This window comes from Populus nigra, chromosome 1, assembly GCF_951802175.1.
Source record: "Populus nigra chromosome 1, ddPopNigr1.1, whole genome shotgun sequence".
In the NCBI taxonomy this organism is placed as follows: Eukaryota; Viridiplantae; Streptophyta; class Magnoliopsida; order Malpighiales; family Salicaceae; genus Populus; species Populus nigra.
The window spans coordinates 47,812,159-47,839,934 of NC_084852.1; the positions used below are offsets into that span (position 1 = coordinate 47,812,159).

A 27,776-nucleotide genomic window follows, 5' to 3' on the forward strand; every position below is an offset into this window, starting at 1 on the left:
ATGTGTGTTTGCTAACTTGGTGACCACGTTGATTAACAAATTTCGACTTAATTTTCTATACATTAAAACTATATTTTTATTCACCAGGTTTTAGATGATATATATATTTATTTAAATTGATATATTTACGAGGAATTTCTTTTTGCAACCTTCCATTATATTTGAGTTCAAGATGAGCAAATTCATTTAAAACATCTTGAGGATACAACTTCTCTGATTTTTTTTGTGGATATCATTGATTAGTTTTTTGTATGCATATGGAGTCTAAAAGCATGTTTGGGAACGCGATTCAACCCGTATTTTCAAAAAATTTAAATTTTTTTTGCTAAAATTTAATATGGTTTATACGTTTTGGATCGTTTTGATGTGCTGATGTTAAAAATAATTTTTAAAAAATAAAAAAACATCATTGACATGTATTTTAGCATGAAAAGTTATTTAAAAAACACCCACAATCACACTACATAAAGCTTTATGAGGAAACGCAATTTCCACCGCAATTCCAAATAAACACTAGATCTATTCTTTGGTCCGGTTAAATGCATGCTAAGATTAACCAAGACCGGAAAAATCATGAGAGTTTCATTCGACTAGACCACGCGGAAGCACATCCTCCTAACCATCGACCTAATTCCCTCATGATTTGGACCAACTAAAGAATTGCAGTAACTTTCCGGTGGGTGCTAGATGGTAAGTCCATGATGAGCAGTCTAGAACAATTCAATACAGAAAAATATTGCCAGTTTAGAATGCTCGACGTGGTTGGATTAGTTTCGAATCATGTGGGAGCACACCCCTTCAGCCACCAGCCCAATCCCGACTAAGAGAATTATATATGGCAGGTTCTTGATGAGAATTAATTGTCAGAAACAATTCAATGCAGAAAAAAACCAACTCAGAATGCTCTGTGTGATAGATTTGGATTCCTGTTGTGAGGTTGGTGGTTGTGTAGTAATGGGGATTGTTCTGTGTATTGTTCTTTTGTTGCTGTAGTTAAGGAGAAATGAATGCGAAGAAAGAGAAGAGGCTACAATGATATGAACGCAAACACAAAAACAAACGGGTTCTTAGGATTTGTTCTGTCCATTAAACATAATAGAGAACAATAAATTGGTTGATTAAAATCAAATCAGGCATGCGAAAACAAATCAATTAAACCAAACTAGATTGGTTATTTATGATGTATACCAAAGAGGAAAAATAAAACAAGAAAAATAGATTACATATAACACACATCTGAAGAACAAAAAGCAACACGAATCTTCAGTCTCGGGCAGTAGCAGCAGCCCTACTCAGAACACTTAAGTGAAATCTTGAGTGATCACTGTCCCAATAGAGTCCGATTTCATCACCTTCAATCAGATTCCTCCTTTTAACGAAGAGCTCTGTCCAGCCATGAGTTAAAACATTGCTTTTAGGAGTTCTCCATCTTTTGAAGACCAGCTGATGCATAGTTTCAGTATTCATATCCCAAGCCCAGATCTTCTAACCATTGCTCTCATTGTTTTCTTGATTCGCCCCATCAGCCTGTTTAATTTGATCTTCATTCAAGACAGGCAGGGCATGTTTCTCCGCTGAATCTACAGACACAGGTAGCCTGCATAGATAGCTCAAGTCACTTGGTTTCATCTTCTTCTTGATCTTGAAATGGATCATGATGATACAAACTTAGTTGAGTCGATACCCCACTAGACGCCTCCTCTAGCAAATCCCCAAGGCTATAAGACGACCTCATCATCTTAAGACCCTTCTCTCCAGCTCTTCAGCAGACTCTTTGTTTCTTGAATCAGGACCAGAAGAATTCTTGGGAACCCAATTATCATAAAAAGCTTTAATTCCTTTGAAACCCTCCCTGGAATTCTTGAATCAGCAATAGCACTAATTGTGGCGCTTGTTTCTGGCTTCTTAACCCAGCTAGGGTTCTCGCTGAAAGGTGGCAGCAACCCAAGTAACACTACTTCATTACTTCTCGAATCACGACCAGCAGAGTTAACATCTTGTTAACCCAATTGTCATTAGAAAGCCTTGGTTCCTTCAAAACCCTCCCTGGAGTTCTTGAAGAGACAATGGAACTAACTGCGCTGCTTGATTGTGACCGTAACCCGGCAAAAACTTCACTCTCGGCTTCTTGATGGTCACGTTCTTTTCTTTTATTCGAATTCTGTATTTTCTTGGCAGCAAAACGAGAACTAGAAACACAAAATCGTTGCTGTTTCTCCATTGAAGCAACAGAAAAAACAACTTTACACGGATAAGAACTGATCTTTTCTCCTCAAATGTTTGAGTTTGTGGGTGCGAGTATATAATGAAGTTATCCAGTGTGGTATATCCAGATTGAAGAAATCAATATGGAAATCAAAATCGAAATGTTTTCGGATAATTCAACGGTAACTAACGTTTCGGTTTCCTCGCGCTCTTTCCCTACTCTCTGAATGATCTGTCCATTGGGTTCCCCTGCATCGCACCATATGCTCTGCTCATCTTAGGTTTTGTACATTCCTATAAATCGTCCACTCGCTAATAGTTCACTAATATCAACAGGGCAGATTGTAAGATTTTGAAGAAACAACTGTTCATATATATGGAAAAAGCTGCCAAATTAATATACCTTTGTTTGGAATTTATTTGAAGAAAAAATACGGGGAAAATTGAAGTCATGGGTGTAAGCAGAATTGACATGAAAAGGGATTTGAGTCAACCTCCAGGTTAACCGTTTCAATTAAAACGGCAATGTTCTATTCTTTTCTTCTTCTTTTCAGTGATATCGAGTTTGAGTTTGAATTAGATTTGACTCAGTTAATTAAATAACTAAAAATCATGCCAGATTAAACAGGCTCGATTATATTAATATTTCTTGCATCTTTTACCTCTTTAATTCACTACATCTTGCATGAAGATCAAACTCGAGTGAGAATCTTTCAACTATTTCAGAAACTCACTAATTAATTCTTCCTTCTTTCCTTTTAACTTATTTTTTATCTGTAACATAGGAAATTAGGGATGTCTTATTGGTTGCAATATTCGATGTCGACGAAGAAACACCAAAGCTGCGAAATATATACGCCATTAATGTCCTCAAGCCTTGAAGAAGAAGTGGAAGCAGAATTTCTAAATCCACCATTAAGAGCATTCACTCTCCAATCTTAGCCTATCAGTGGGAGGTTGTGTGTTCATATCATGGTCTGCTTCAACGACCACCCACCAAGGCCAAAACGATGGATAAGATGATGGCTTGTGAATCAAGGAATCCATCCTCACCCCCAAGTGACCTATTAAAAGATCCATAATAAGGGCGTGTTGCAAGGCTTGAATAGGGATGGCATGGAAAATGCCCTGAAGCATCCGCATCCAGCCCTTGATCCTTGCAGATGAAAACCCTAGATTCGTCTGGTTTCAAATTCTCATCTGTTGACTGATCATTTGCACGAGAAGAGACTCCATTACTAGGGCTAAAAATATTGAGATCTTGCTTTGATCCACGAATAGAATCATCACTAGAAAGCTTCAAATCGAGCAAAAGACGGTATAAAGCTGATAAATTCTAGATTCTGATAAATATATGGACACGTTCTTAAAACTAGGGTTATTACCATAAATGTATTATTTTAAAATAGAAAATATATATACTAAGATATTCCAATTACTCAGCCCTTCTTTTTGTTAAAAAAATCTATAACAATATATATGATTACTTAATGGCATTATAATTATAGTATCTTAAAGTAGGGTGATTATTTTCGGTTCGGTTCAGTTTTTATAAAAAAAATAACCAAACACTGATTTTATTTTATAAAAAAAACTCAAACCGATTCAAACTGACCGGTTTCGGTTCGGTTTGGTTTTTTTGAAAAAACCGGTTCAAACCGGTTTGACTTGGTTATTTCAGTTTGGCTCGGTTTTTTTCTAGTATGGGTTTGGTTTGGTTTTTTCAGTTTCAGACTTATAAAACCAAAACCGAACCGATTGGTTTTTTCAAAATTTTAATTAGTTTAATCGGTTTTTTTCACGGTTCGGTTTTTTCAGTTATTTTTTTTTTATTTTCTCCGTTTAATGGGTTTTTTGATTTTTTTCTCACCCTTATCTTCAAGTTACACACTATTAAATATCTTTATTTATTTTATCATATATTTTATCTTATTATTCAATAACTTAACTAATTATTCATAATATTGTAGTAGTTATTAATAATATTGTACAATTATAGTTCACAAAGTATTAATTTTTTATATTTATAAAAATAAATACTATTTATTTTATACATAAAAAAGATTATAAACTGTAAAATAAATTTATCTAGTGAACTATAAATTTTTTTATCCTTTTATAGTTTAGTTTATTGCTCTATAATTATGATAGTTATAACGAATTAAGTAAAATTTATATAGCTATTATTGAGTATCATCAATTTTTTTTTTTTTAAAATACTTCATCAATCCCATCACTTTTAATTACTCATGGAACGGCTTGAATTAAACTTTCTTTAAACCCTAAAAAAAGTATTTGAAGAAATTGTGCTTCTTCTCTCCTAACTCTCATTTTATCATGGATGGTAAATTTAACTTGAAACCAGAATTTATCTTTCTTCTTGTAAAAATTCTCTGTTATTTGACTGTAAATGGATCAATATAGGATGTGAATAAGTTGGAGGACTAAAGTATACATTATAAAAATATAAGGGCTTAAATCTCATCTCTCTCCTCTGCGCTACCAGATATACCTTTCCTTTTCCTTTCATCAAAATAAATTAATCAAAAGAAAAGGTAAAACAAGAAAAAAAAACTGTTTACTTTTCCCTCCCAATCACATCTCGCCATGTCAAGATGAAACAGCTTGGAGCAATTGAAAGTCAAATAAATAAAGTTATTTCAGACACGTGGCGTTTTTGTGTTTGTCCGTCGTACACTACAAACACCAACCACGTTACCTTATCCTCCAATTTATTATTTTGCCTTTTTTTTTTCCCAACACGCACGGACGGATATTCCATGGAAATAAGACAGCTGTTTTTATAAGGTTTCGGATCTAAACAGAGATCGATTCTACTTAACCTTGGAGTTGTTGTTTGTAAGATCATGTACAGCTCAATCATGAGAGAAATGATTTTGCTTTGAATTAAAAAGAAATCATTTCCACTCTCTCTCTCTCTCTCTGTGTTTTTTTGGCTGTTTTTATTATTATTTAATGCTTCAAATCTGACAAAGCCATGAGGAAGAAGCTTGATACTCGTTTTCCAGCTGTAAGTACCTAACTTTGCTCTTTTTGTGATCTGGGTTTTGCTTTATTTGTTTAGTAGTTGAGCAAACGAAAGGAAAGTTTGAGACTTTTAGATTGATTTATTGGTTGTTCTTTTTTATGCTGGTTTGACTATTGGCTATTAAGTATTATTTTTTCTCTTCTTTGCTGTTTTTGTGATCTGGGTTTTGCTTTGTTTGTTTAGCAGTTGGGAAAATGAAGGGAAAGTTTGATTGGTTAGATGTTTTGTAGATGTGTTTTTGAACAGTTTGGTTTTGTTTTAGAGTTGGAATTCGCTTAAATACAGATAATATTTGTGGATTTATGATCTGGGTCTCGTTTTGTTCTTGATTTGGGATTGTTTTACTGAAAGTGTCATGATTTTAGGAAGTTGGCTGGTGGATACTTTGTTTTCTTGAGGGATTAGTTTTCTTTATGATTAATGAGAATAATTAGTTTGTAACTGTGTCGATTATGGAGCTATTATGTTGATACATGGCGTGGGATGTGTTTTCTTGATGGTTTTAGCTGATTGTATGATTGAGTGATCAGTTGATGGGTTTTTGTTTTTCTGGGGGTGTTATGAGGTGTCTGGCTTAGTAAATGCTAGGTGTAGATAGTGTTGAGCAGGTTCTTCCTTTGGTTTTGGTCATTGTTTTCTTTTATTTGTGGCACAGACCTGACATGTGGGCTTGTGAGATTGTGTTTCAAACTAGTGGGTTGGGATTTTGTTATTGCAAGGGACGTGGGTTTTGGATTTTGTTTTCTAGATTTTGCTGTTGGTTGTCGTTGTTGGTTACTGTTAAAAATAATCATTCAGTCTACATGTATTTTGGACCTTAGGATGATTTAAGATCCACATTTTATTTAGATTTGGTCTAGAATTAACTTTGTTTCTGTGATTAGGGCCATTTCTATATGTTCATCCTCTATTGCCTGCAAATGGCTAGCATGCCTCTCATATTAATACGGAAATGGGGATTTTGAATCTGGTCAAAATATGTGTTTTGAGTTTCCTGTTTTCAAGCACACTTGATCGATTATAATGTATTATTTTAGCATGGGGTTCCATTGTAGTTTATGCTTCTTTGGCCTTGCCCTTGCAAACCCTTGCTATAGTGGCCGGCACTTACCTTGAATACAGACACCCAACACCTGCATGCATTTGATGAAGGAAAATCTGTTCATATCTCTAAACCTTTCTTCCCAGATATCATTTGCCCTTTTCTCTTGACAAGTCCAAACATCTCTGCATCATCATGTAAGAATATTTTAATAAATTGTGCTTTTCAGTGCACCCACTAGGTTAGTCTGCTCTAGTCACTTCCATCAAAGATCGCGGAATGGCCAACAAATTAGATCATGGCAGAACTTTTCACTTGTGGCTCTAATTTCCCCCCTTTCACAAAATTTTATCAGAAGCATAACATGTTGTCACAAAATCAAGAGGGTCTATTGGATCCGGTTTCAATTGATTGTCAGGCTCTGCATGGCAGTTTGAAGAACTTGGAAGAAGCTGTGGCATGGGCCTTGTGATATTGAGGTGTTTATAGATGAAGTTGCCATTTTGTGGAGCATTTAGTTGGTGATGTTAGTTTTCTCTTGAGATGGCATATAGAACGTTATCAAACCTCAGTTTCACTTTTCACACCAATTACTAGTCATCAACTCCAATTAGAATAAATAGTTTCAAGAAATTTGAAAGTATAGTGCAGCTATTCAGAAAAGGAAAAAAAACACTATTTCTTTGAGATGTTGATGCTTTTAATTCATGCTGGAATCTAGGCAGCTCGTGCAGAAATTATTTTTTTTCCCTTGTGAGAGTTGCTTAGATTAATATTTACTTCTTCAACTCGAGAGTCATATAACCCATTAAAACTGTGTGCTATTGTTGATGTTTCCATTATTGGAAAATTGACAGAAAATTCTATTTGAATTTAAAGTTATTGCTTTGTTGAAATTTTTTCAAATAGTGTTTTTATATGATGGATGAATTTTATCTGGCAGGCTCGCATAAAAAAAATTATGCAAGCTGATGAGGATGTTGGGAAGATAGCACTGGCAGTGCCTGTTTTAGTTTGTAAGTAGCCGTGACTATTTATGATTTAGCCTTCAATCTTTCTCAAAAAATGTTTGCTTGCTTATGCTTTACTTGGATATAAATGCAGCCAAAGCGTTGGAGTTGTTTCTTCAAGACCTTTGTGACCGTACATATGAGATCACCCTTCAGCGAGGAGCAAAGACTATGAATTCACTGCATCTGTAAGTCTGAAATTGCTCTTATTCATTTAAGAGTCGTGCTTGTATGAGCTAATGGATGAGTTCATGCAACCTGATATGTTCACCATGTTGATTTTCATTATGAGCATGGAGTCTCCATCCATCTATTTTCATTGGGGTTTAAGTTAAATGGTAAATTTTAGTTCAGCTACGATTATTTTTTTTTAATGCCAAGGGAAGGAGAAGAAAGCAAAGGGATAGCCTTTTTTCTGGTGGTTTAGTGGGCTAAGCTTGGTGATGAGACTGTGTTCCAGGCCCACCATTGAATTTTCTCTATTTTTTAGTCTAAGAAAAACCACCCAATTGTTTGAAACCATGCTGGGTTGATCAGTTCACGGTTCAATCACCAGGTGCAGTGTTTTCACCAATATCTATGGCCAAGGAGGGTTTTGGGGCTGAACCAGAATGGTTATCCAACTGTCTTGTTGATTCTCTTTTTAAACCATAAATTTTAGCTTACAGCATGGATGAGTCTGTTCACGAGACCAAGTGAATTCTGCATGGTTTTTGTTTTTTGGGAAAGTATTATGTGCATGAGTTAATGGAACAGTATGAGATAAATAAAATGAAATGCCTGCTTCCAGATTTACTTTATTTTTATAAGTTTTCATAGTGCACGTAGCTTGGCAATCAGTGTGTGTTCCAGGACCAGCATTGATCGTAACTTTTTTTAGTCTGAAAACAAACCACCCTGTTGAAAACACTTATGGGTTTGTATTATCAGAACAGAAGTTTCGTGAAATTCTGAGTGAAAATAAAATCATCTGACTTCCATCTATAATAGGCGTAGAATATATGGTTTGTCCTCCTAAAATGCTCTGATCAGAATGATTGTCTTTGATTTGTTTACTGTACTTTGGTTGGAGCAAGTCTTTAGCACCACCATATACATGAGCTCGCATGCATGTGTGTTGGTAGTTAGGAGTTGCTACCACCACCAGAAACTCCTTTTGCAACCTTCATTGTGGAGACTAATTATGATTGAGTTTAATAGTCCTCAATTTGCTCTTATCAACCATGTATGCTTTGTTGAGCAACATATGTGAAGCTGATTGCATTTTTTTCTCCTCTCTTCTCACTTTTCAACTGCAGCTCTCCTGTTGGTTTAGAGTGTGTGTTTCAGTTTCTATTTTTTTGGGTGTTTGGGGTGTCATTCTTTGTTGCATGGTCAATTTTCTCGTTTGTAATTTTTCTTCTTAGGTTTCCCCACCCCCTTCTTACCTTTTTAATTTAGATATGATCTAATTGAATTGCTTGTTTAAACTGCAGAAAACACTGTGTACAGAGCTATAACGTGTTTGATTTTCTAAGAGAAATTGTCAGCAAGGTTCCTGACTATAGTCATGGTCACTCTGATGCTGCTGCAGATCATAGACCTATTCAAAAGAGGTGGTTATAGAGATCATTTTATTTATTTTTCATTTCCTTTTTTATGTGGATCTTGGATTGACAAATTAGGTTTGCTCACTTGCATGTAATTCTTCCAGAAAGCCCACTGTAGATGAATGCAATGACAGTGATGAGGAGCTGAAGAGAAGCAGGATGGTAGGGTACCCCTTAAAATATTTCTTGTATAAAGATTTTTCTGCTCTGTTTTCAATCATCAATCTGTTGGGTTTTTTATGGTTCTTTCTAAGTTAATTGCAAGGGTAGTAACATTATGCTCAATCATAGTTCAACTCCAATTTAATCATTTAGAGTGAGTTTTGCAGTGAATTCACACAATTAGTTCCACTGGCTACTATTTTTCACCCCAGAAGGCACCGCAAACATAGGAAGATGTTATGTTCAGCAGTTTAAGTTTGGTACATCTTGTTCTTTATTGGAGTGGGATTTAAAGAGATTTTTTGACTTTGTTCTTGCAGCATGAGACGAGCCATGCTGGTGGCAGCGGCAGAGGGAGAGGTCGAGGACGGGGGAGGGGTCGTGGACGAGGTGCTCGAAATATAGAAAGAGAGACTTCTAGTCGTGACCTTGAATCCGAATCCTCCACAACTGTTCCGCAGAGTGTTAAAAATAACTCGAATCCTGAAGTAGTGATTGACAATGGCTCAGAGTCAAAGGAATCTGTGAAGGAAAATAACATAGCCAGTGATGCTGCTAGTCAAGCAGAACGAAACTTTGATCTTAATGCAGAGGTTAATGATAGTGAGGATGCAAAGGCTGCAGCAGCGCCAGCTTCCGCCACCGCTGCCGCCACCGCTTCCGCCACAGCTGCCGCCACCGCTGCAGCCCCTAGCTTATCAGCAGAGCCTGCTGCAGAAACTAATCATGAAGAATATCCAGGATGGTCACTTTCTGAGATGGACAAGATGGCTATTGACCCTCTTCAGCTTGCACAACTCAGCACAAGATCAGATGAGGAGGAGGAAGATTATGATGAAGAAGGATGATCATGCTATTAGCTGAGGCTCTTAGAAAAGATTGGTGGTCAGGATCCAATTAATGAGCGCATGGATACAAGGAGAGGAAAGAAACAGCTGGGTAAGAACCCTAGGTGGAGAACGGAAATATGCTCAATCCTTTCTCCAATAGAAACGCTGATTCTGAACCTCTCCTTTTCTTCTGTGTGAATCTTTATGCATCTTCTGTCATGCCATTCTCTAACAACTTCCAGTAGTAGTAGATTTGCTGACAATATGAGATTGGTAGTTTGTGTAACTTAACTATCTGATACAGGATGGGATAGCCGTAGTAGAAGTTGCCATTTGAGAATGTTGTGTGTGAACTCATTTCTGTTTTAGATCAGCCATATTCCATCAGATAGTCTAGCTGTAGTTGGTTTGATACTTTTCACGTTACACCGAACAGCCCCTTTACTGCTTTACCGGATTTGCACACTTACGAGTGACATATAATAGTAATAGATGCAAAGATCGGATCTTGTTCGATCTGCATCTGCACTCTTTCTGTTAGTGAAAGGCTCCAACCCTACTGTCGAAGGCTGTCCAATTCAAATTGATAACATGCTAGGACTCGAACGGATAGAACCGCACTACCCCTTTACTGCTTTATTTTTGAAATCCCACATTGGTAACGAAGGCTATACAAGGCCCATGCCACAAGTGATGTATCGCGGAGCCATCTAGGTTGCGCTGGCTTATGACCCAAGTGGGGGCATTGAAGTGATGGAACGTTGGCTGAACTAGAGGGAGTGGTTCGCCGGCACTCAATTCAGGACCCGCCCTGCTTGCAGAGCCAGGTGCCGTGCAGGCTTGGCTGGCTTCACACATGGCAGCCTGCTCTACTGGGTCGTGGCAGTAGAGTTCAGCTTGGCCTTGGTCCTGTCCTGACTTCGCAGAGAAGGTCTTCGTTTGATATCAGCCACAATGCGGTCCTGTTCTCAGATAGAGCCAGCTGCAATTATTTCAATATTAACCTAGTAGATTTAATACATTATCATTTTAATATATTTTTTTAAAAAATTACTATTTTGAATGTATCAGATAGAGGTAATTCTTCCTTAATCTCTTAGTGCTAGTCATAGCTATCAGAAGCTCGAGGCTCGGGTTGCTACATGGTCAATCCATAGATATGTGAATCAAATTGAATTTATTCCAAAACAAAGTTGTTTTGGATAAAAAAAAAACTAAAAAAACATGATTTTGGACAAAAATTAAAAAAATACTTAGAATTAACCTGTACAAATCTTACTTTTAGTCAACTCGCTTGAGTTTCACATAATTAATTTTTTTTTTAGTTTAACGTGGATGTTCGAGTCAGCTTGTATGCACCTCGACTAATTCTACAGGTCCTGAAGTTAACGATAATGTAAACCTCCAGTGACCATCATATAAATAATCACATAATTCAAACTTAAAATAAAAAAAAAACAAATCTTGTAATTTCAAATTCTTATAACTTACCACCAATGGATATATAATCAACTTCTTAAAATAGTTAAAAGCAGACTCTGCGTGGGCCAAGCACCAAGTCAGCAGGTAACTAGCTCAACTTATTGGGACAGAACAGGTTTCATAACATCATGCTATTATGAATGATCTCTTTCACATATACCAAATGTGAACATAATTCATGTTTTTCCTGCAACGTCTTTGCATACAAAGAATGATTCTTTTTTTTATATTATTATTAACATGGATTTTCGGATCAACTTAAGTATATCTTAACTAATTTTACGAGTTCTGAAATTAATGATCATATAAACCTCTAATAACCTTAAAATTTATAGAACTCGAACTAGTAATTTATTAAAAATAAACTTAAAATCTCATCACGATGCACTTCGTAATTAGAATGATTCCTATGATTCCTTTTGCACCCTAGTCAAGGTTGCTACATCGTTTATATGTATTTCCTAGCTGCAACCATGTGACATCACTTGTTTTTCTTCATTGAATTGAAGTTTAATGGCTTTGTCAGTTTTATATGGTGCTGTTCGATGCCAACCTTCAAGGTGAATATTATATTTTCGGAGTCAACTAATTAACACATTAATAATTAAGGAAAATTGTTACATCAAACTCTCGATCATCTCATCCTTTCTCCTTCTCTACGATTCCTTTGCTTTTGCTTAATTTCACCATCTTTCTCTCTACGCTTGCACCTTTTTGGAAGATATATTCCATGGCTGTGATCGGGGGAGGTATGAACCTTCTTCAAATGTCATAAGCTTCTTCAAATGTCATAAGCTCGATGATGGATTGTTGGAGAAGCTGACAGGGACACTGAATGCTGTTAGTGAGTTGCGTGATGACGCTGAGGAGAAGCAGCTGATCAAGCCAGATGTGAAGAATTGGCTCGATGGGGTTAAGGATGCTGTCTATGAAACCGAAGACTTGTTGGATGAGATTGGTTATGAAGCTCAGCGATCAAAGTTTGAAGGTTACTCTCAAACCAGCATGGATCACGTGTGGAACTTCTTGTCTTCCAAACTCAATCTTCTTAGCAAGAAGGAGAAGGAGACGGCAGAGAAGTTAAAGAAGATTTTTGAGAAACCTGAGCGTGCAGTAAGACATAAGGGTGATCTTCGTCCGATAGAAGGTATTGCTGGAGGAAAACCATTGACAGAGAAAAAAGATCCTCTGCCGGATGAATTTCATGTTTATGGAAGGGATGCTGATAAGGAAGCTATAATGGAGCTCTTAAAATTGGACCATGAAAATGGCCCAAAAGTAGTTGCAATTCCTATAGCGGGTCTTGGTGGGGTTGGAAAAACCACTCTTGCTCAGATTGTCTACAATGACAGGAGAGTAGAGCAAATGTTCCAGCTGAAAGCATGGTTTTGGGTTGATGAACAATTCAATGTGTCCAGGGTAATTGAGGATATGCTTAAGGAGGTCAATGCAAAGATTATTGCTAACAAGGAAGCAGATGAGCTTCTAAAGGAGGCGTTGGAGGGGAAAAAGGTTTTCCTTGTTCTAGATAATGTTTGCAGCATTGAGTACAATGAGTGGCACAAGTTATTGCTATCTTTGCAGGATGTGGAGAAAGGAAGCAAGATCATTGTAACAACGCACACTGAAAATGTGGCAAAAGCCATCGAAACTGTCATCCCCCCTCATCCTGTGGATGGAATAACAGATGAGGAGTGCTGGTTGTTGTTTGCTAACCATGCATTTGGTGGCATAAATTCCACTGCAGAGTCACACTTGGAAGAACTTGGTAGAGAAATAGTGAGCAAGTGCAAAGGACTTCCTTTGGCTGCAAGAACACTTGGGGGTGTTTTTCACTCTAAAACAGATTATAAGGAATGGGAGATGATAGCAAAGAGTAGCATTTGGAGTCTGTCAAATGAAAACATTCCTCCAGCTCTAAAACTGAGCTATTATCATCTCCCTTCCGACGAAAAACAGTGCTTCTCCTACTGTGCTATTATCCCCAAGGGAAGCACATTTCGAAAGGATCAATTAATCATGTTATGGATGGCAGAGGGCTTCCTCGGAAAGGAGGACATGGAAGATAGAGGCAACGAGTACTTCGATGATCTCGTATCGAGATCATTATTTCAACAATCAAGAGATGATCCATCAAGTTTCATCATGCATGACCTCATAAATAACTTAGTTCAGTATGTGTCTGGAGAGTTTTGCTTCAAGGTAGGGGAATTTGGTTCGTCTAAGGCTCCGAAAAAGACTCGTCATTTCTCACATCAACTTAAAGATTATAATCATGTCTTGAAGATTTTTGAGGATATTCATGAAGTCCCACCTTCGCGCACCTTTGTATCCATGTCAGATGAAAGTAAATTCCACATAGATTTGGATGAAAAGGTATTGCATGATTTATTGCCAATGTTGAATCGTCTACGGGTGCTTTCTTTGTCTCGACAGTACTGGGAGTTGTACACCCTTGAGAAAATTGTATGGATAACTCCATTTCTGGATTCAATTGGCAACTTGAAACATCTGCGGTACCTGGACCTTTCTGCAATGAACATGACGAGGCTACCCGAAAAGGTCAGCGCCTTGTACTCTTTGCAAACATTAATCTTGAGAGGGTGTCGTCATCTCATGGTGCTGCCAACCAACATGTCAAACTTGATAAACTTACAACATCTCATTATAGAAGGGACATGCTTGAGAGAGATGCCATCACAAATGCGTAAGTTAATAATGCTTCAAAAATTGACAGATTTCTTTCTAGGAAAACAGAGTGGATCCAATTTGAAAGAGTTCGGGAAGCTTGTAAATCTACGTGGAACGCTTAGTATTTGGGATCTCCAAAACACTCTGAGTGTTTAAGATGCTTTGGAAGCTGATTTAAAGAGCAAGAAGCACCTTGAGAAGTTGCGTTTCTCATGGGATGGTCGCACTGGTGACTCACAGCGGGGGAGAGTCGTACTTGAAAAACTAGAGCCTCATTCAAATGTGAAGAGTCTTGTCATTTGTGGTTATGAAGGTAGACTGTTTCCAGATTGGGTAGGAGACTCTGCCTTCTCAAATCTAGCAACATTGACACTTAATCAATGTAAAAATTGCACCTCCTTACCATCACTTGGGCAGTTATCATCTCTCAAGCAGCTCTGTGTCATGTCCCTCGACAGAATCGTGGCTGTTGGTTCTGAGTTCTATGGAGGTTGCCCGTCCATGAAGAAACCATTTGCTTCTCTCCAAAAGTTAAGAGTTCCTATTTATGCCGCGGTGGCGTGAATGGATTCCTTATACAGATAGTGATGAAGAAGGAGGAGGCGCTTTCCCACTCCTAAAGGAGCTTTGGATACAAGATAGTCCGAACTTAACAAACGCTTTGCCTATTCTTCCTTCCTCGTCAACACTTGGAATTGAAAATTGTCCATTGCTTGTTGTTTCAATTCCAAGGAATCCCATCTTCACTGCAATGAAATTGAATGGAAATTCTCGTTACATGATTATAAAAAAATCGTCTCCAGGGTTGGTTAGTCTTAAGGGAGATTTCCTGCTCAAGGGAATGGAGCAAATAGGTGGTATCTCCACATTTTTACAGGCAATTGAAGTCAAGAAATGTAATTCACTCAAGTGCTTAAACCTGGAGCTGTTCCCCAACTTACGAAGTCTTGAGATCAAAAGGTGCGCAAATCTTGAATCACTATGTGCAGATGAGGAATGTCTTGTGGATTTCACTTCTCTAGCTTCTCTGAAAATAATACAATGTCCTAATCTAGTATACTTTCCCGAATTACGTGCACCGGAATTGAGAAAGCTTCAGTTACTTGAGTGCATAAACTTGGAGTCGTTGCCTAAGCACATGCATTTCCTCTTCCCCTCCCTTGTGGATCTGTGTCTATATGTTTGCTCAAAACTTGAGTTGTTTCCAGAAGGGGGTTTTCCCTCCAAATTAGAGTCGCTAGAGATCATTGAGTGCCACAAACTCATTCCTCATCGCATGCAATGGCATTTGCAACCACTCCCTTCTCTTTCAAATCTTAAAATTGGTCCAATACAAGATGCGGAATTCTTCCCAGAGAAGATGATGATGCTGCCCCCAAGTCTTACATCACTTACAATATGGGGTCTTCTAAATCTGAAATCTCTGGATTCAAATGAGCTTCAACACCTCACCTCTCTGAGAAAATTGGAGATTGTGGCTTGCTCTGAGCTTGAATCCATGCCAGAAGAGGGGCTTCCCTCCTCCCTTTCTTCTCTTGCAATCTGGGGATGCCCTTTGCTAGAATTAAGGTTGAAAAAAGGGGAAGATTTGGACAAGATTTCCCACATCCCCAACGTAGAGATTAATGGGAGCAAGACCATCTTCCCAGCTTGAGCAAAAAGACTCAGTAGCAAGAGTCTGTCGTCTTTCATTCATGCAGCATTCTTAGTATTATCAATCACAATTCAATATCTTTTCCTTTCTTTCGTCCAGCATCCTTTTCAATATGTTCTCTCATTCTTCTTGTTGCGTTGGTATGATACGAATCTCTTCGGACAGTGATGATCGAACAGAATTGGCGTCATGGTCCCTCCTCAAGAACAAGAATTCACGAGACTTGAAGGAGAGCTACTCCTTGATGATTACTCTCCAGATTCCGAGATGGAAGAATTAATTTCACGTAATAGGCCATCACTACAACGAGATTTAGCTGGTCTGCAAGTCAAAAATGAAAGATTTTCATTATAAAAAAAGGAGATAAAAAAGATAGTCTTTAGCAGATTTCTCTGTTGAACAAGGCCTGCCCTACGCTGAATTAGCAAATGCAGGCATCAGATATTGAATGTTTGTTCATGGAGAAAAATATATAAATAAAGAGTTAATGGAATTTTTGGTACGAGAATTTTAATTTTGTTTTTTTATAGGAGACGAGAAAAACAACTGAAAAATCAATAAAATAAAAAAAAAATAACTAAAAAAATTAAACCAGAAAAAAAACCAATTAAAATTTTAAAAAAACTGATTGGTTCGGTTTGGTTTCAATTTTATAAACCTAAAATTAAAAAAACTAAACTAAACCCAAACCATAAACAAACCGGGCCAAAACTGAAAAAACCGAGCCAAATTAGTTTGAACCGGTTTTTTTCCTAAAAAACCGAATCGAAATCGGTCTGTTTGAACCGGTTTCAGTTTTTTTAAAAAAAAATTTGGTTTGGTTACTTTTTTTGATAAAAACTAAACCGAACCGAAAATAATTACTCCTAAAATATACTAACTTTTACGTTTTTATTTGAGTGTGAATTTTAATTTTTTTCTAATAAAGTATTTTATTAATAATGTGGTTGCTAAATGGATACGTCAATGTATTGTCATGTATGCAAAGTGTATACGTACATTACACTGTTCTTCTAATTGCGCGCCTGTACTTTTGTTTGCTTTTTACTTGATTGTACATCTTTTTCCTTTTCTTTTTCTTTTTTGAGTGTTTGTATATTAAAAAAATTTAATGGCTTCTAATTTTAAAAATTAACTAGTTACATGATTCGCGCGATGCCGCGGGTCATTTTTTTACATAAAAAATATATAAAAAAATAAAAATTTAAAAATCTTGAGTTTTTCTGTAAATTTATACCCAAGAATTTTAGGTTTGGCTGCAACACCTGATCTAAGAGTAATATTTATAATATTAATAATAACATTAAACTTGCATGACCCAGGTTTAAGTGAGTCTGACTGCAACACCAGACCCAAGAATATTAGATGTGGGTCTGACTATAAGGTCGTGTCATAAAAGTGTGATAATTAAATAGATTAATTAAAAAAACCAAAGAAAAAAATCAACAGGAAGAAAAAATTAATGAAGAAAAAAAAATTTAAATTAATTGGGTTAACCTTTTAAATCAGGTTATCCCGTAAAATTTAGGATTCGCGTCATGGAAGTTTGATAACTAAATAGAAAAAAAAATGAAGGGTTTACCCATCAAACCGGGTTAACTTATCAAACCAAGTTAACCCGTCAAGCTCAGGATACGTGTCATGAAAGTCTGATAATTAAATAGAAAGAAAATTAACTTTAACAAACTAAACTAAATGAAAAAAATAATTAAAAAAATCCAGATTAACGCGTCAAATCAGGTTAACCCATCAAACTCGGAATCCGTATCATGAAAATATGATAACTAAATAAAAAAATTTAACATTAACAAACTAAATCAAACAAAAAAAATTCATTAAAAAAACAGTTATATAATATAATAATAATAATAATAATAATAATATATTAGTAAAAGACGTGGAAAAGTTACAATAATTCTCCCACATTTTTTAAAGTATTACTTAATAAATGTCCACTTTGAAATCTTAAATTGGCCATGTTTGATCGAGTTAAATTAAAATGATAAAAATATAATAAAATTAAAAGAAATAAGATAAAATGTAGAAATAAAAAATAAATTTGTAGAGACCATGACTAGGTAAGGAAATTAAAAAGAAATCAAGAAAATAAATGAAAAAAGCGTAGATTTTTTATTTTTTATGTAGCTGTGGGTAAAGATTTTATTGAGATATTGATAAACATACAAGAAATTCTGCATTTTTATATAAAGTATTTGTATTTAAGAAAAAAAAATATTAAAGTTTTTTACTTGAGATTTGTTTGGTTTATGAAAAAAATAGAAAAAAATTAACAACAATTCATCTTTTCTTTTTTAAGAGAAATTCCCAAACTCAAAAGTAGCAAATTAATCCTAGATTAATTGGTTCTTTAATAGAAAAAATTTTATCTGGTGAGTGACTCAATTTATTTTTTTATTTTATAAAAATAATATTATTTTACAGAAAATCAACATATTTTAACTAAGTTTTTCTTGTGCTGTCAAGGTCCCGAATCAAACTAAAATTTTGACCACCAGATCATGCCACGTGAATTCTCCCCCTGTTTTTGCTGAAACCTGGTTCAGTTTAGATCTCAAGTCAACCCGATAGATAAGGTTTTAAGAGTGGTAAAAACAACTTGGATCATCATTTTTATATATCCTCCTGACAAAATCGGGAAGTGAAAGTAAAGTAGATATTACATGTAGAAAGTAAAGTCTACATGTCAAGAACAGTTTTCAAGTACAATGCATATATACAACACATAAAATAGATAATATTACCATCAACATTCAGTGCATTCAGCCATTCGCAACATAGGAAGAGTTGCATTGCGGGTATCCTTAGTTTATTGCCATTTTAACAAGTCATGGAGTTAGACATGTGGCTCCATCCGATTGAGATGGTAGTTGCCCTCACTGTTCTTGTGCACCACTACCTTGAGCTTCTCTTCAGCGCTTCCTCTCTTCACCTTGAGAAGCATATCAAATTTCGAAGAATCATCCTCCACCTGTTGATTGACAAGTATAATATTCATCAATTCATGTTTATACCCTTTGTTTGTGTTTGAATATGATACTTCGAGAGATGGAAAACCCATGGCCATGGCTCTATTATGTATCTCTGCTCTATTATGCATCATTTACCAAGGAAGCAGGGAATAAAATACCACCAGACTACTATCATGCTCAAATCTACAAACTAATGGCTGTGTATACCAGGCACATTTAATCGAGATTAAACATAAATAGGATCAACAACAATTCTAACCCCGCCCATATTAGCCAGAGATTGACTGGTTGTTATTGAATCGAGTACAATCTCTCATTGTCATAAAGTTGTTCTGCAAATGTTTCAAAGCTCTCTTTCTACATGTAAATATAGACGAAAACATGGGCCGCATTGAACAGATACCACAGTTAGAAAAGCCATATCCCAGTTCAAACCAACAGATAGCAAACAGGCAAAATAAAATTCATAAAGGAACAAAAAGAACTGACCTCAGCATTTGCATCAACGACTTCTTGAAGTTCATAAGGGAATAATGAGTTGGACCTCTGCTGGATGGACTTCAGAGCATGATTTGCCGCATCTTGGACTGAAGGATCATGCACTGGCACTGATTGCCATCCTGGACCATGGCCATCTGTTTACAAATCCCATAATCAGCACGATACTACCACTCAAAATGCAGAAGAACTCTAAAGCTTAGTGTTCCAATCCAATGTGATATCGAAACAACATAACTAGTACAACATTGAAAACCCATTTGCCTACATTCTAAAAAGAAATTGCCTCACAACATGCCATATCCGTAATACTATAAACACAGCAACACTCACTAGCAATAACACTCGTCCACAAATTACACCCAACAAATAGATTTTCACGCACATTCAACCATGATTTCGAAAGTCCTATAACAAGTACCAAGCACCAATCACTCTACATATGAAGCCCAGTAATGAAACACAGAGCACTCACTCTACTATCCTTCCAGTGAATTCAAAAGCAAACATCATGATGCATTAAAAATATGCTCAACATAGACGAAAACGAAAAAGAAAAAAAAACAACTTTCCTTGACAAAACACAGACTCTAAGCATCCAACATAAACACACTTTATTAAAATCGGCAAATAACATAGCTTTTTAAGCACATTCATAATAGCTTGAACCAAATGGTGATCATTAATCAACCTCTCTTAACACCGAGATCGGAAGAGGTAAACACAGGAACATCCCCAGCATGCTTAAACTCCTTCAATTCCATAAAATTAAGCCATGGCTTAACCCAAACTTCAGCTTCATAAATCTTCTTCTTCCCCGCTTCAATCGCTTCAATTGTAAGATGATGCATCGTCCCTGCCACCACTTGCTCTTTCGCCTTCACTACCCTCGCAAACTCCAATATCGCATTCTATAATTAAAATCAAATCCATTAATTTCAAATCCGAGATTATCATATTACTATCACGTTCACTTTACTTACCTCTTTCTTATTGTGTTCGTCGACAGCAAAGCGAGCGAGGTTTTCGATCTCGACGCTATTTTGGGAGGCTTCGGAGTCGTGAACGCCGCCGAGGGTGGCCATTTTGTCGTCGGAGAAATGAAATGGGGTGGTTGTAATTGTGACGGTAAACGTGAGTGAGAGTAATAAAAAAGGAGATACGATGAAAAGATCATGGGCTTTATATTTATAGATTTGAAAGGACACGGTAGAGGGTGGAGATGTTGACGCGTGTCGATACGTGGTCATCTATAGGTTTCTTGGGATGCGTGGGGTTCGAATATATCCTCTGCGTAGCGAGTAAGTTAAGCTTGCAGGGGACTAGTGGGGTCCATTTAGATATTTTTTCAAATAAAGAAAGTCGAAAGGGAGAAAGAGGGATGATGCTCCGTATGTACATTAATTACCTAGGCACAGTTACTTTTTGCTATGAAAAAACGCCTTTCAAATTTTTCAAGAAACAATTAATTTTTTTTATTTTAAATTTTTTTTATTTATTAATATTAAAAATAAAATTTTAAAAAAATATTTTAGAAAGTAACTCTACTATAATAGTAAATAAGTTTTTAATAAAAAAATAATGAATAAATTTACAATAAACAATCTTTTTAAAAAAGAATTTAATAGTTTAAGATACATTTATAGTTTTCAATTAGGAATATACATGAATACTAGTAAATCATTGAGTTATTGTATCAATTTATGTTGTTAATATGAATCAATTATTTTTTAAAAATAATATTTTAGTTTTTAGTTTTTTTATTGATCTTATTATGTTCATGTGTTTAATTAAATTAATTAAATTATTAAAAATTCAATCAATTCACCTAGATTTTATGGAGTCAATTTTTCTTATTCAACTTAAAATATTTTTATTAAAAATAATAAAAATATTATTTTAATATATTTTTAAATAAAAAACAGTTTAAAAAGAAATAATTATCACAATACCAAACATTATCTCAACCTTTAGTAGATATACAACTTCTACCATATTTCGAGGGTGTTTGGAAGTGTGACAATAGTTGTTTTTCAAAGTATTTTTCATTCCAAAACACATTAAAATAATATTTTTTTATTTGTTAAAAATTATTTTTAACATCACCACATCAAAATAATCTAAAAATATCAAAAATATATTAATTTAAATAAAAAAATTAAAAATATTTTTCAGCCATAGTGCCAAACACTATCGAATAAGTAAGATTTGAATAAAAATAATATAGCGATGACAAATGACATACATGATGGGAGCTGGGGTTTGTTTTCATGGTTAAAAGGTGTTTTTTAAATATATTATATTATTTTAAATTAATTTTTTTATATTTTTAATATATTGATGTTATAAATAAAATATGTATTATTCTAATATATTTTTAAATAAAAAGTATTTTAAAAAATAAGGAAATAAATTACTTAGCTCCCAAGGATATGCAATTAACGTGTGTTTGGTAACATCCTCGTAAGCCCATGCTCGTCTTCCCTACTCTCAAGGAAGAAGCAAAGAGAGAAGTTTCAGTGTTACTATTCCCTCCCTGCTCTCAAGGATCTGAAGGGCGGTTTCGAGACCATAGTTATCAAATCCAACGGCCATGACAAGTCAACTTGCAACTTAAACCGGGTTTATTTTTGAAGTCCAGATTATCTTATAAATTACCCTGTCAAACCCAGCAAATTCAACTAATGTCAATTTCAAGGTTTTTTTTTTAATTTTTTTTTTATCGAAAACATCAATTTAATTTATATATTTATACTTTTTTAGTTGTTTTGGTAATAGTAATCGGGTTGATCCGTCTAGCAACTATGGTCAAAATTGTAGACAACCCCATACAGTGGAGAGTCCGTATTCAACTCTGCAGTGTGAAAAAACAGAAGAAGAAAAAGAAAAACCTGATGACAAGATCTGCTTACAACCTGAAATTAAGAAAATAAAATGTCTCTCCTCTGGAGGCATCAACAGCCTCTGTACGAAGGTTAGGAGCTGTGAAGATCTGATGCCGCAATACATACTTAACGATACCCCCCTAAAAATTATAGACGAAGGCCAGAGCAATACCAAACCATTAGCATGCGAAACATTTATTCAACCGACCAACATGCTAAAAGCCTTATACAGTATTCTGTAAGCGTCAAGATACAACATAAACTCCCACTTTTGAGAGAGTAAAAAAGGTTCAAAATCGGAGGGAAGAATACGAAGAACATATGGGGAAGAAAACCATATGGCTCGATAGCAAATATAGGCTCAGAGTGCTTCAGAGACATGGGAGAAATAGCATGCCGCTTTGACAGCACTTGAACTATTTAAAACAGGGAGAAGAAAAAACAAGAGCCCACAAAACATACTCATGAAACATCCTCTCCCCTCGTAGCTAATGACCGAAAAACAGGAAATACAACAATTTGAGTTGTAACAAGAAGGACAAGTATTCACACCATAACCTTCACATTTTTTCGTCTTTCAGCTGTTTCTTCTCACGAACACTATCTGTGGTCCAGTTGTTGATTTAGGGTTGTTAGCCAACTGAGGATCGAGCCTTACCTGTGATTTGGTATCAAAATAAGAATAGAATTTTAGATCAAAGATCATGTGCACAGCAAATGAGAATACCAAAGCAAGAGAAACTATTATTCCCATCATATATGTCTAGAGACTAAATAACATTTCAAATCTAGGGAACTCGGTTAAAAAAGACTCGTCAAACAAACCAAATGCATCGATTTTACACAACTTTTTGCTTGCTGCAGCATCTTTAACATTAGGGAACCAAGTTCCTACAGCCTTGATTATGGTGTCAACTGAACTACCCGTGTGCTGCTGGATGGCCTAATCATCTATGTATATAATAGATGGTAACCCAAGGTTAACATATTGGTATCCCAAATTGAAACAGCGTGATATCAATGACAACAAAAGGGTGAAGGAGAGTTTTTCTTTTATGAAATTGAAGAGTAATTGCAGGTTAGCACAAACCTCATAACGTTGAAGCAATGACGCAAACAAAGTGGCAACTCCATGGATTGCAAATTTCTGACCCACACAGGCCCGCATACCAGAACCAAAGGGAAGAAACGCTGCATTATCATTTGGATCATTCAAAATGAATGAACACTGAATTGGATCCACAGCTTCTTCTGCAGCATATAGAACAGTTGGTGCCAAGGTATATTTAATAGATTTGATGTTATTTAAAACACAACATTCCATGCAATGCTTGCAAATACTGCCTTCAACAATATTTGACCCAGGTGAAAGAAGAGAGTCTGAGGGCCATTCTACTCCATTAATTTCTACTTACAAGTTACAAGTGTCACAGCTGAATGGCTCTGCAAAGTGCAGTTGCCTCACATTTTATGAGCAATTAAAAAGGTTTAGATGGCAAAATATGAAGGATGCTACAGTAAATTTTCTAATCCAAGCAAGTCTCTTCTGTGAGCTAGACAGGAGCAGGAAAATCACCTAATCTCACCCATACACCTACGGGCACATGGCTCACCTATAACTAGTTAACTACAATTAACAAAAAAACTTCAGAAATCAATGAACAGTGATTATCAAAGATATTACAGGAGTACTTGAAATGAGGTATATGGAACTCCTTTATATTGGGAGTAATTGTATTTGGAAATAGATAGAAGTGACACCTGTAAATGATGTATCCTGCACCAAATCAGAATCCTTTCCGGCTTTTGACAAAAATCGATATGGATTAAATTTGCTAGCATCACTGCCCCAACTAGAATCATCCATCTGCAGCAACTGTGCAGGCACAACAAGTACTGCTCCAGCTGGTATGACTACACCGCTTTTAAAAATCAAATCTTGCAGTCAAAAGAAGGAAAGAGAATGAATCAATAATGATGTAGGATAAAAATCTTACAAAAACCAGAATAGGGAAGAATGCCCAGGAGTAGAAATCACTGCTGTATGGTAAATTAAGCTCTACAGATACAGGTAGGTTAAGAAGAAACTACAGCAACACAAGACCAATGAAATATTGGTTGAATTCAGCCACAACACTATCATCTCCAATGAAAGAATAAACACTATTAAGTCGCGTTGATAACATTGCAAGTGGAGTGATAAGAGCAACAACCACTGTTTACTTTCCCTTTAATCCCTAGCCTGATATAAATGGTATGTCAAATTACAGTCAATGCATGAACATCTTTACATAGACTTACTATAACTCGCTCATGTAATTTCTGGGCAGAGAAGCCTCAACCCCCCCCCCCCCCCCCAACCCTATGCAGAAAACTTATAAAATGAATGTCTGAATTCATGAATATAGATAGAAATGAGTAAAGGACCCACCACCCCAGCTTTAAAACATTTGGGTTAAAGCCTGAATAGTTGATGTTGAGATGTATAAGCAGGAAGAAGCAAAGGCCTTAAACAATTAGGTTTGAAACAGGCAGCTCATCATGATACTGCAAGCAAATGAGAAATCTAAGAAAAAAAAACAAAAACCTGCACTGGCAAACAAGAAGGCAATCTCTTACCATCTTTCAATGAGCACCTCTGCAGCAACGGTCCTGCTGGCAGAAGACGGGCTGATTCATAAATAGTTGCCAATAACAAAAGCATCTTCTCAACATTTTGATCTTCTTTCCCAGACCCCTGCTTTACCTTTATTATCTCAGAGTATATCTGTAAAATTTCAAAATTTGAATTACATGTATATTGTTGTATAGACCTCAAAGGGAATCAGAGTCTACCCTTTAGGGGTGAAGAAGATGGAACAGTCAAACTATGAAAGCTTAACAATTTTCCATCAACCTATTCAGTGATACCAAAGATGTGCAAGAAGCAGGAATCAAGCACATGTGCACTGCAGAAAGCATCCAACAGTAATGAGAAATCCTATTTAATTCAGACGAGTTTCCCTAGCCTTACATGAAATTCGAGAAAAAAAAATGGCTGGGAATTCAAAAAATAGTGACCAAAGGCAGAAATCAAAGTCCATGTAATTGGGTCTACCTTGCCCACCTTAATAAAAGAAGAAGCCCCATACCTTATCCTGTATCTCCGCATCTGTAACAAGCCTCTCCAGGATACTACCAATCAAACTTGCTGTGGCTATGCATCCATGAAACATCACGCCCATAATGTTTCCAAATGGTTCTTCTCTTTCATTAAGATGGCCATCAAGCTCCGGTGAGAATAATTTATCTTGCATCTCAACACCATTAGAAGGTGGGGCACCAGATGCAGCCTTTATTCCAACCTTTTCTATTCCAATGTGAGAGTTTTGATCCATAAGGGAAAATAGTCCATAATTTTTGCCACACTGTTGAACAATGTCAAGAGTTAAGCATTTCAACTTCGTGCACAATGACTGGTACCTCCAAAATCCCCGTTTCCAAAAAGGTGTAACTCTATATGAAGCCCAAAAAGAAGCATCTTTAGCAATCATCATCAGAAGCTCCTCATAAAAAGTTGCCTTGGACCAAGCCAGGAATGTATCCCCAAAAAGCGTGGTCCCCAAAATGGTAAAAGCCATATGCTGTGAAACTGATTTACAATCAACACTTCCTTTGCTCATAATAGTATCTACTCTTTCCATGATACAGTCCACAACATTTTTAGGGATTACATTTGCTCTTCCAAGCATTTTACCATTCAATTCCAATGCCAGTGATTCTCTTCTCTTTTGTGCCTGCAGATGGAAAGAAGTTGTGCATTGGATCTATTGGAAACGAATATATGTAAATTGGTCACAAAGTTTTTTTAAAAAAAGAAAAAACAGAGGAAAAGAATAGTCTATGATTAGTATCTTCCAGTATCCATTGACGGCCATCTTGATTAACAATAAAGATGTTGAGTTGTTTCTCTTTCTTTGTGCTCTTTTCAACCACAAAGAAAGAGACAGAACCTAGGGGCTCTTGCACCTCCTAAGTGAAAATGAGCCCCCTCACCGCAACTTTTTAATCCATATTCTCTCTGAGCCCCCACAAGACCCATCACACTTTCCCTAATTCCAAAAGCTACCAGTTTCTTAACATGTCATTTTCTGAACTATACAGTGCATGCCTCATCGTGTTCCATACAATGCAGTCACTAGCAACACATGAGTTGTTCCCTGCAAGATTTGAGTTTTTGTTTCTGTTGTTGTTGCCTATCAACATTTTGTATTGCAAGAGAAATCAGTAGTAAAACTCAGCCTTTGCATACATTCTTCAAAGTTCAGTAACCTTGCAAATCTTATGCCAATACTGAAACATAATTAAACTCAAGGGCAAGCAATAAAGAAAAACTTATACCTGGTCATACGAACAGAAGAAGAGACTTGATCGTCCAAAGGCCAAACGAAATGCCTTCCCAATGAAAGGCAATTTATCTTCAGCCTTCAAAAGCATCTCTTTGATTAGGGTTGGATCTTTTATAGATACCAAAAGCTGAGTTGGTCCTAGCCACAACTTGAAAACTGATCCATATTTATCATGCGACACCGATAAAAGATCTAACAGCCAAAAATATAAGAAAAAATCATTCTCTAAACAAATTATATCATTGAATCAAAGAATTGCAAGCTACCATAGCTTCGAAAAAAGCAAAAATCAATCTCAAATTCACTCATAGCAAGCACAAGGGAACAGAAACTAGACATGGCTAACTCGTTGTCTCACGAATTAAAAGAAAGCCCAAATTTCCTTTCATTTCCTCACCAACCAGACAGAAACCAAAAGGCAAGATCAAACTTCAGTCAACACCATTACCCAGCAACTCACTAAACTTCAAAATTTAAACGCACATAAACAAATAAGCAAAATTAAGATTTTCCTTCATTTTCTCATAAACCAAACAGAAACCAAAATACCGAAATCAACAAACCACACTCACCGATGAAATTCTCGCGAGAACCGAGGTTCCCATGTCCGAAAAAGGAGTTGCAAGGCGGACCGGGGATCTGACTAGCTTTAGACCACAATCTAAAGAGCTTAAAAACCTTTTCAAGCGAGAAAACAGTAATCGTAATCAACGCAACCCATAGAATCGCATTGAGTTCCTTCTTCGCATACTCTTTGGTCGATTTCGAGGAAACGAAATCATTAACTGAGTTCAAAACAGAATTCATTTTCTCATAGAGAGAGAGAGAGAGAGAGAGAGAGAGCACTCGAGATTAGAGAAATTCTTTGACTTTTCTTTATTTGTTAATGGATTCTGGGTTCTCGGAGTGACAGACTGCTTTAATTTCGAGTTGTAATTATTGTTGTTTTCTTGGCGTCACTGTCTGTATTATTTTTGGGATTCTATGTTTTTCTTTTCTTTTCTTTTTTTTATGTCCGCGGTTACATAAAGGACACGTGTATGTTTTAGGGTCCATTAGCTGTGATGGAACTGTTCAATGGCGGGCGAGTCGCTATCTTGATGTTCAGGCTAAACTAGATGACCAGTAGTTTTACTTAAAAAAATATATATAAATTACCTTTTTTTTAATATTAATAGTATATTATATTAAATAAAATTAAAAGGGTGTTTGAGAATGTAGTTGTGATTGTTTTTCAAAGTGACTTACACTTATAAAATATGTCAATAATATTTTTTTATTTTTTAAAAATTATTTTTAAG

The 27,776-nt window shown here is 36.0% G+C and overlaps 4 protein-coding genes across 6 annotated transcripts; 2 read left to right on the forward strand and 2 right to left on the reverse strand.

The window, feature by feature from the left end:
- The first annotated feature begins 4,960 nt into the window (after nt 1-4,960).
- LOC133681090 (uncharacterized) lies at nt 4,961-10,227 on the forward strand. Of its 3 annotated transcripts, none has more exons than XM_062104185.1 (6): nt 4,961-5,236; nt 7,240-7,312; nt 7,401-7,494; nt 8,782-8,901; nt 9,000-9,057; nt 9,378-10,227. In XM_062104185.1, the coding sequence occupies exons 1-6, from the start codon at nt 5,204-5,206 to the stop codon at nt 9,903-9,905; spliced, it is 906 nt and encodes a 301-aa protein (XP_061960169.1). In that variant the 5' UTR covers nt 4,961-5,203; the 3' UTR covers nt 9,906-10,227. The 3 variants fall into 3 exon arrangements, with proteins under 3 accessions (XP_061960169.1, XP_061960171.1, XP_061960170.1); XM_062104187.1 differs by lacking the exon at nt 4,961-5,236 and adding an exon at nt 5,262-6,822; XM_062104186.1 differs by lacking the exon at nt 4,961-5,236 and adding an exon at nt 5,262-6,775.
- A 152-nt stretch (nt 10,228-10,379) lies between these two features.
- Nucleotides 10,380-15,714, forward strand: LOC133682575 (putative disease resistance RPP13-like protein 1). Its single transcript, XM_062105972.1, has 4 exons — nt 10,380-10,545; nt 12,091-13,931; nt 14,241-14,550; nt 14,642-15,714. The coding sequence occupies exons 1-4, from the start codon at nt 10,380-10,382 to the stop codon at nt 15,712-15,714; spliced, it is 3,390 nt and encodes a 1,129-aa protein (XP_061961956.1).
- Nucleotides 15,715-18,318: 2,604 nt separating this feature from the next.
- Nucleotides 18,319-20,366, reverse strand: LOC133690125 (cysteine proteinase inhibitor 12-like). The gene is made up of 4 exons (XM_062110323.1): nt 20,186-20,366; nt 19,894-20,113; nt 19,194-19,339; nt 18,319-18,703 (listed from the first exon to the last, which is right to left on the reverse strand). The coding sequence occupies exons 1-4, from the start codon at nt 20,285-20,287 to the stop codon at nt 18,569-18,571; spliced, it is 603 nt and encodes a 200-aa protein (XP_061966307.1). The 5' UTR covers nt 20,288-20,366; the 3' UTR covers nt 18,319-18,568.
- A 1,890-nt stretch (nt 20,367-22,256) lies between these two features.
- Nucleotides 22,257-27,419, reverse strand: LOC133681093 (cytochrome P450 71A14-like). The gene is made up of 7 exons (XM_062104190.1): nt 27,048-27,419; nt 26,468-26,667; nt 25,219-25,863; nt 24,707-24,854; nt 23,849-24,025; nt 23,178-23,338; nt 22,257-22,745 (listed from the first exon to the last, which is right to left on the reverse strand). The coding sequence occupies exons 1-7, from the start codon at nt 27,280-27,282 to the stop codon at nt 22,665-22,667; spliced, it is 1,647 nt and encodes a 548-aa protein (XP_061960174.1). The 5' UTR covers nt 27,283-27,419; the 3' UTR covers nt 22,257-22,664.
- Nucleotides 27,420-27,776: the final 357 nt, after the last annotated feature.

Coding starts and splice junctions, on each gene's coding strand:
- LOC133681090 (XM_062104185.1), top strand. CDS start 5,204: ATGAGGAAGAAGCTTGATACTCGTTTTCCAGCT. Junction 5,237..7,239: donor TTGATACTCGTTTTCCAGCT/GTAAGTACCTAA, acceptor TTTATCTGGCAG/GCTCGCATAAAAAAAATTAT. Junction 9,058..9,377: donor AGCTGAAGAGAAGCAGGATG/GTAGGGTACCCC, acceptor TTGTTCTTGCAG/CATGAGACGAGCCATGCTGG.
- LOC133682575 (XM_062105972.1), top strand. CDS start 10,380: ATGCAAAGATCGGATCTTGTTCGATCTGCATCTGCACTCTTTCTGTTA. Junction 10,546..12,090: donor ATTTTTGAAATCCCACATTG/GTAACGAAGGCT, acceptor CCTTTTTGGAAG/ATATATTCCATGGCTGTGAT. Junction 14,551..14,641: donor TGGTTCTGAGTTCTATGGAG/GTTGCCCGTCCA, acceptor TTCCTTATACAG/ATAGTGATGAAGAAGGAGGA.
- LOC133690125 (XM_062110323.1), bottom strand. CDS start 20,287: ATGGCCACCCTCGGCGGCGTTCACGACTCCGAAGCCTCCCAAAATAGC. Junction 19,340..19,893: donor CGATCTCGGTGTTAAGAGAG/GTTGATTAATGA, acceptor ATTTGTAAACAG/ATGGCCATGGTCCAGGATGG. Junction 18,704..19,193: donor TCGTTGATGCAAATGCTGAG/GTCAGTTCTTTT, acceptor GTCAATCAACAG/GTGGAGGATGATTCTTCGAA.
- LOC133681093 (XM_062104190.1), bottom strand. CDS start 27,282: ATGAATTCTGTTTTGAACTCAGTTAATGATTTCGTTTCCTCGAAATCG. Junction 24,855..25,218: donor ATGCGGAGATACAGGATAAG/GTATGGGGCTTC, acceptor GAAATTTTACAG/ATATACTCTGAGATAATAAA. Junction 24,026..24,706: donor GAGGTGCTCATTGAAAGATG/GTAAGAGATTGC, acceptor TTTGACTGCAAG/ATTTGATTTTTAAAAGCGGT.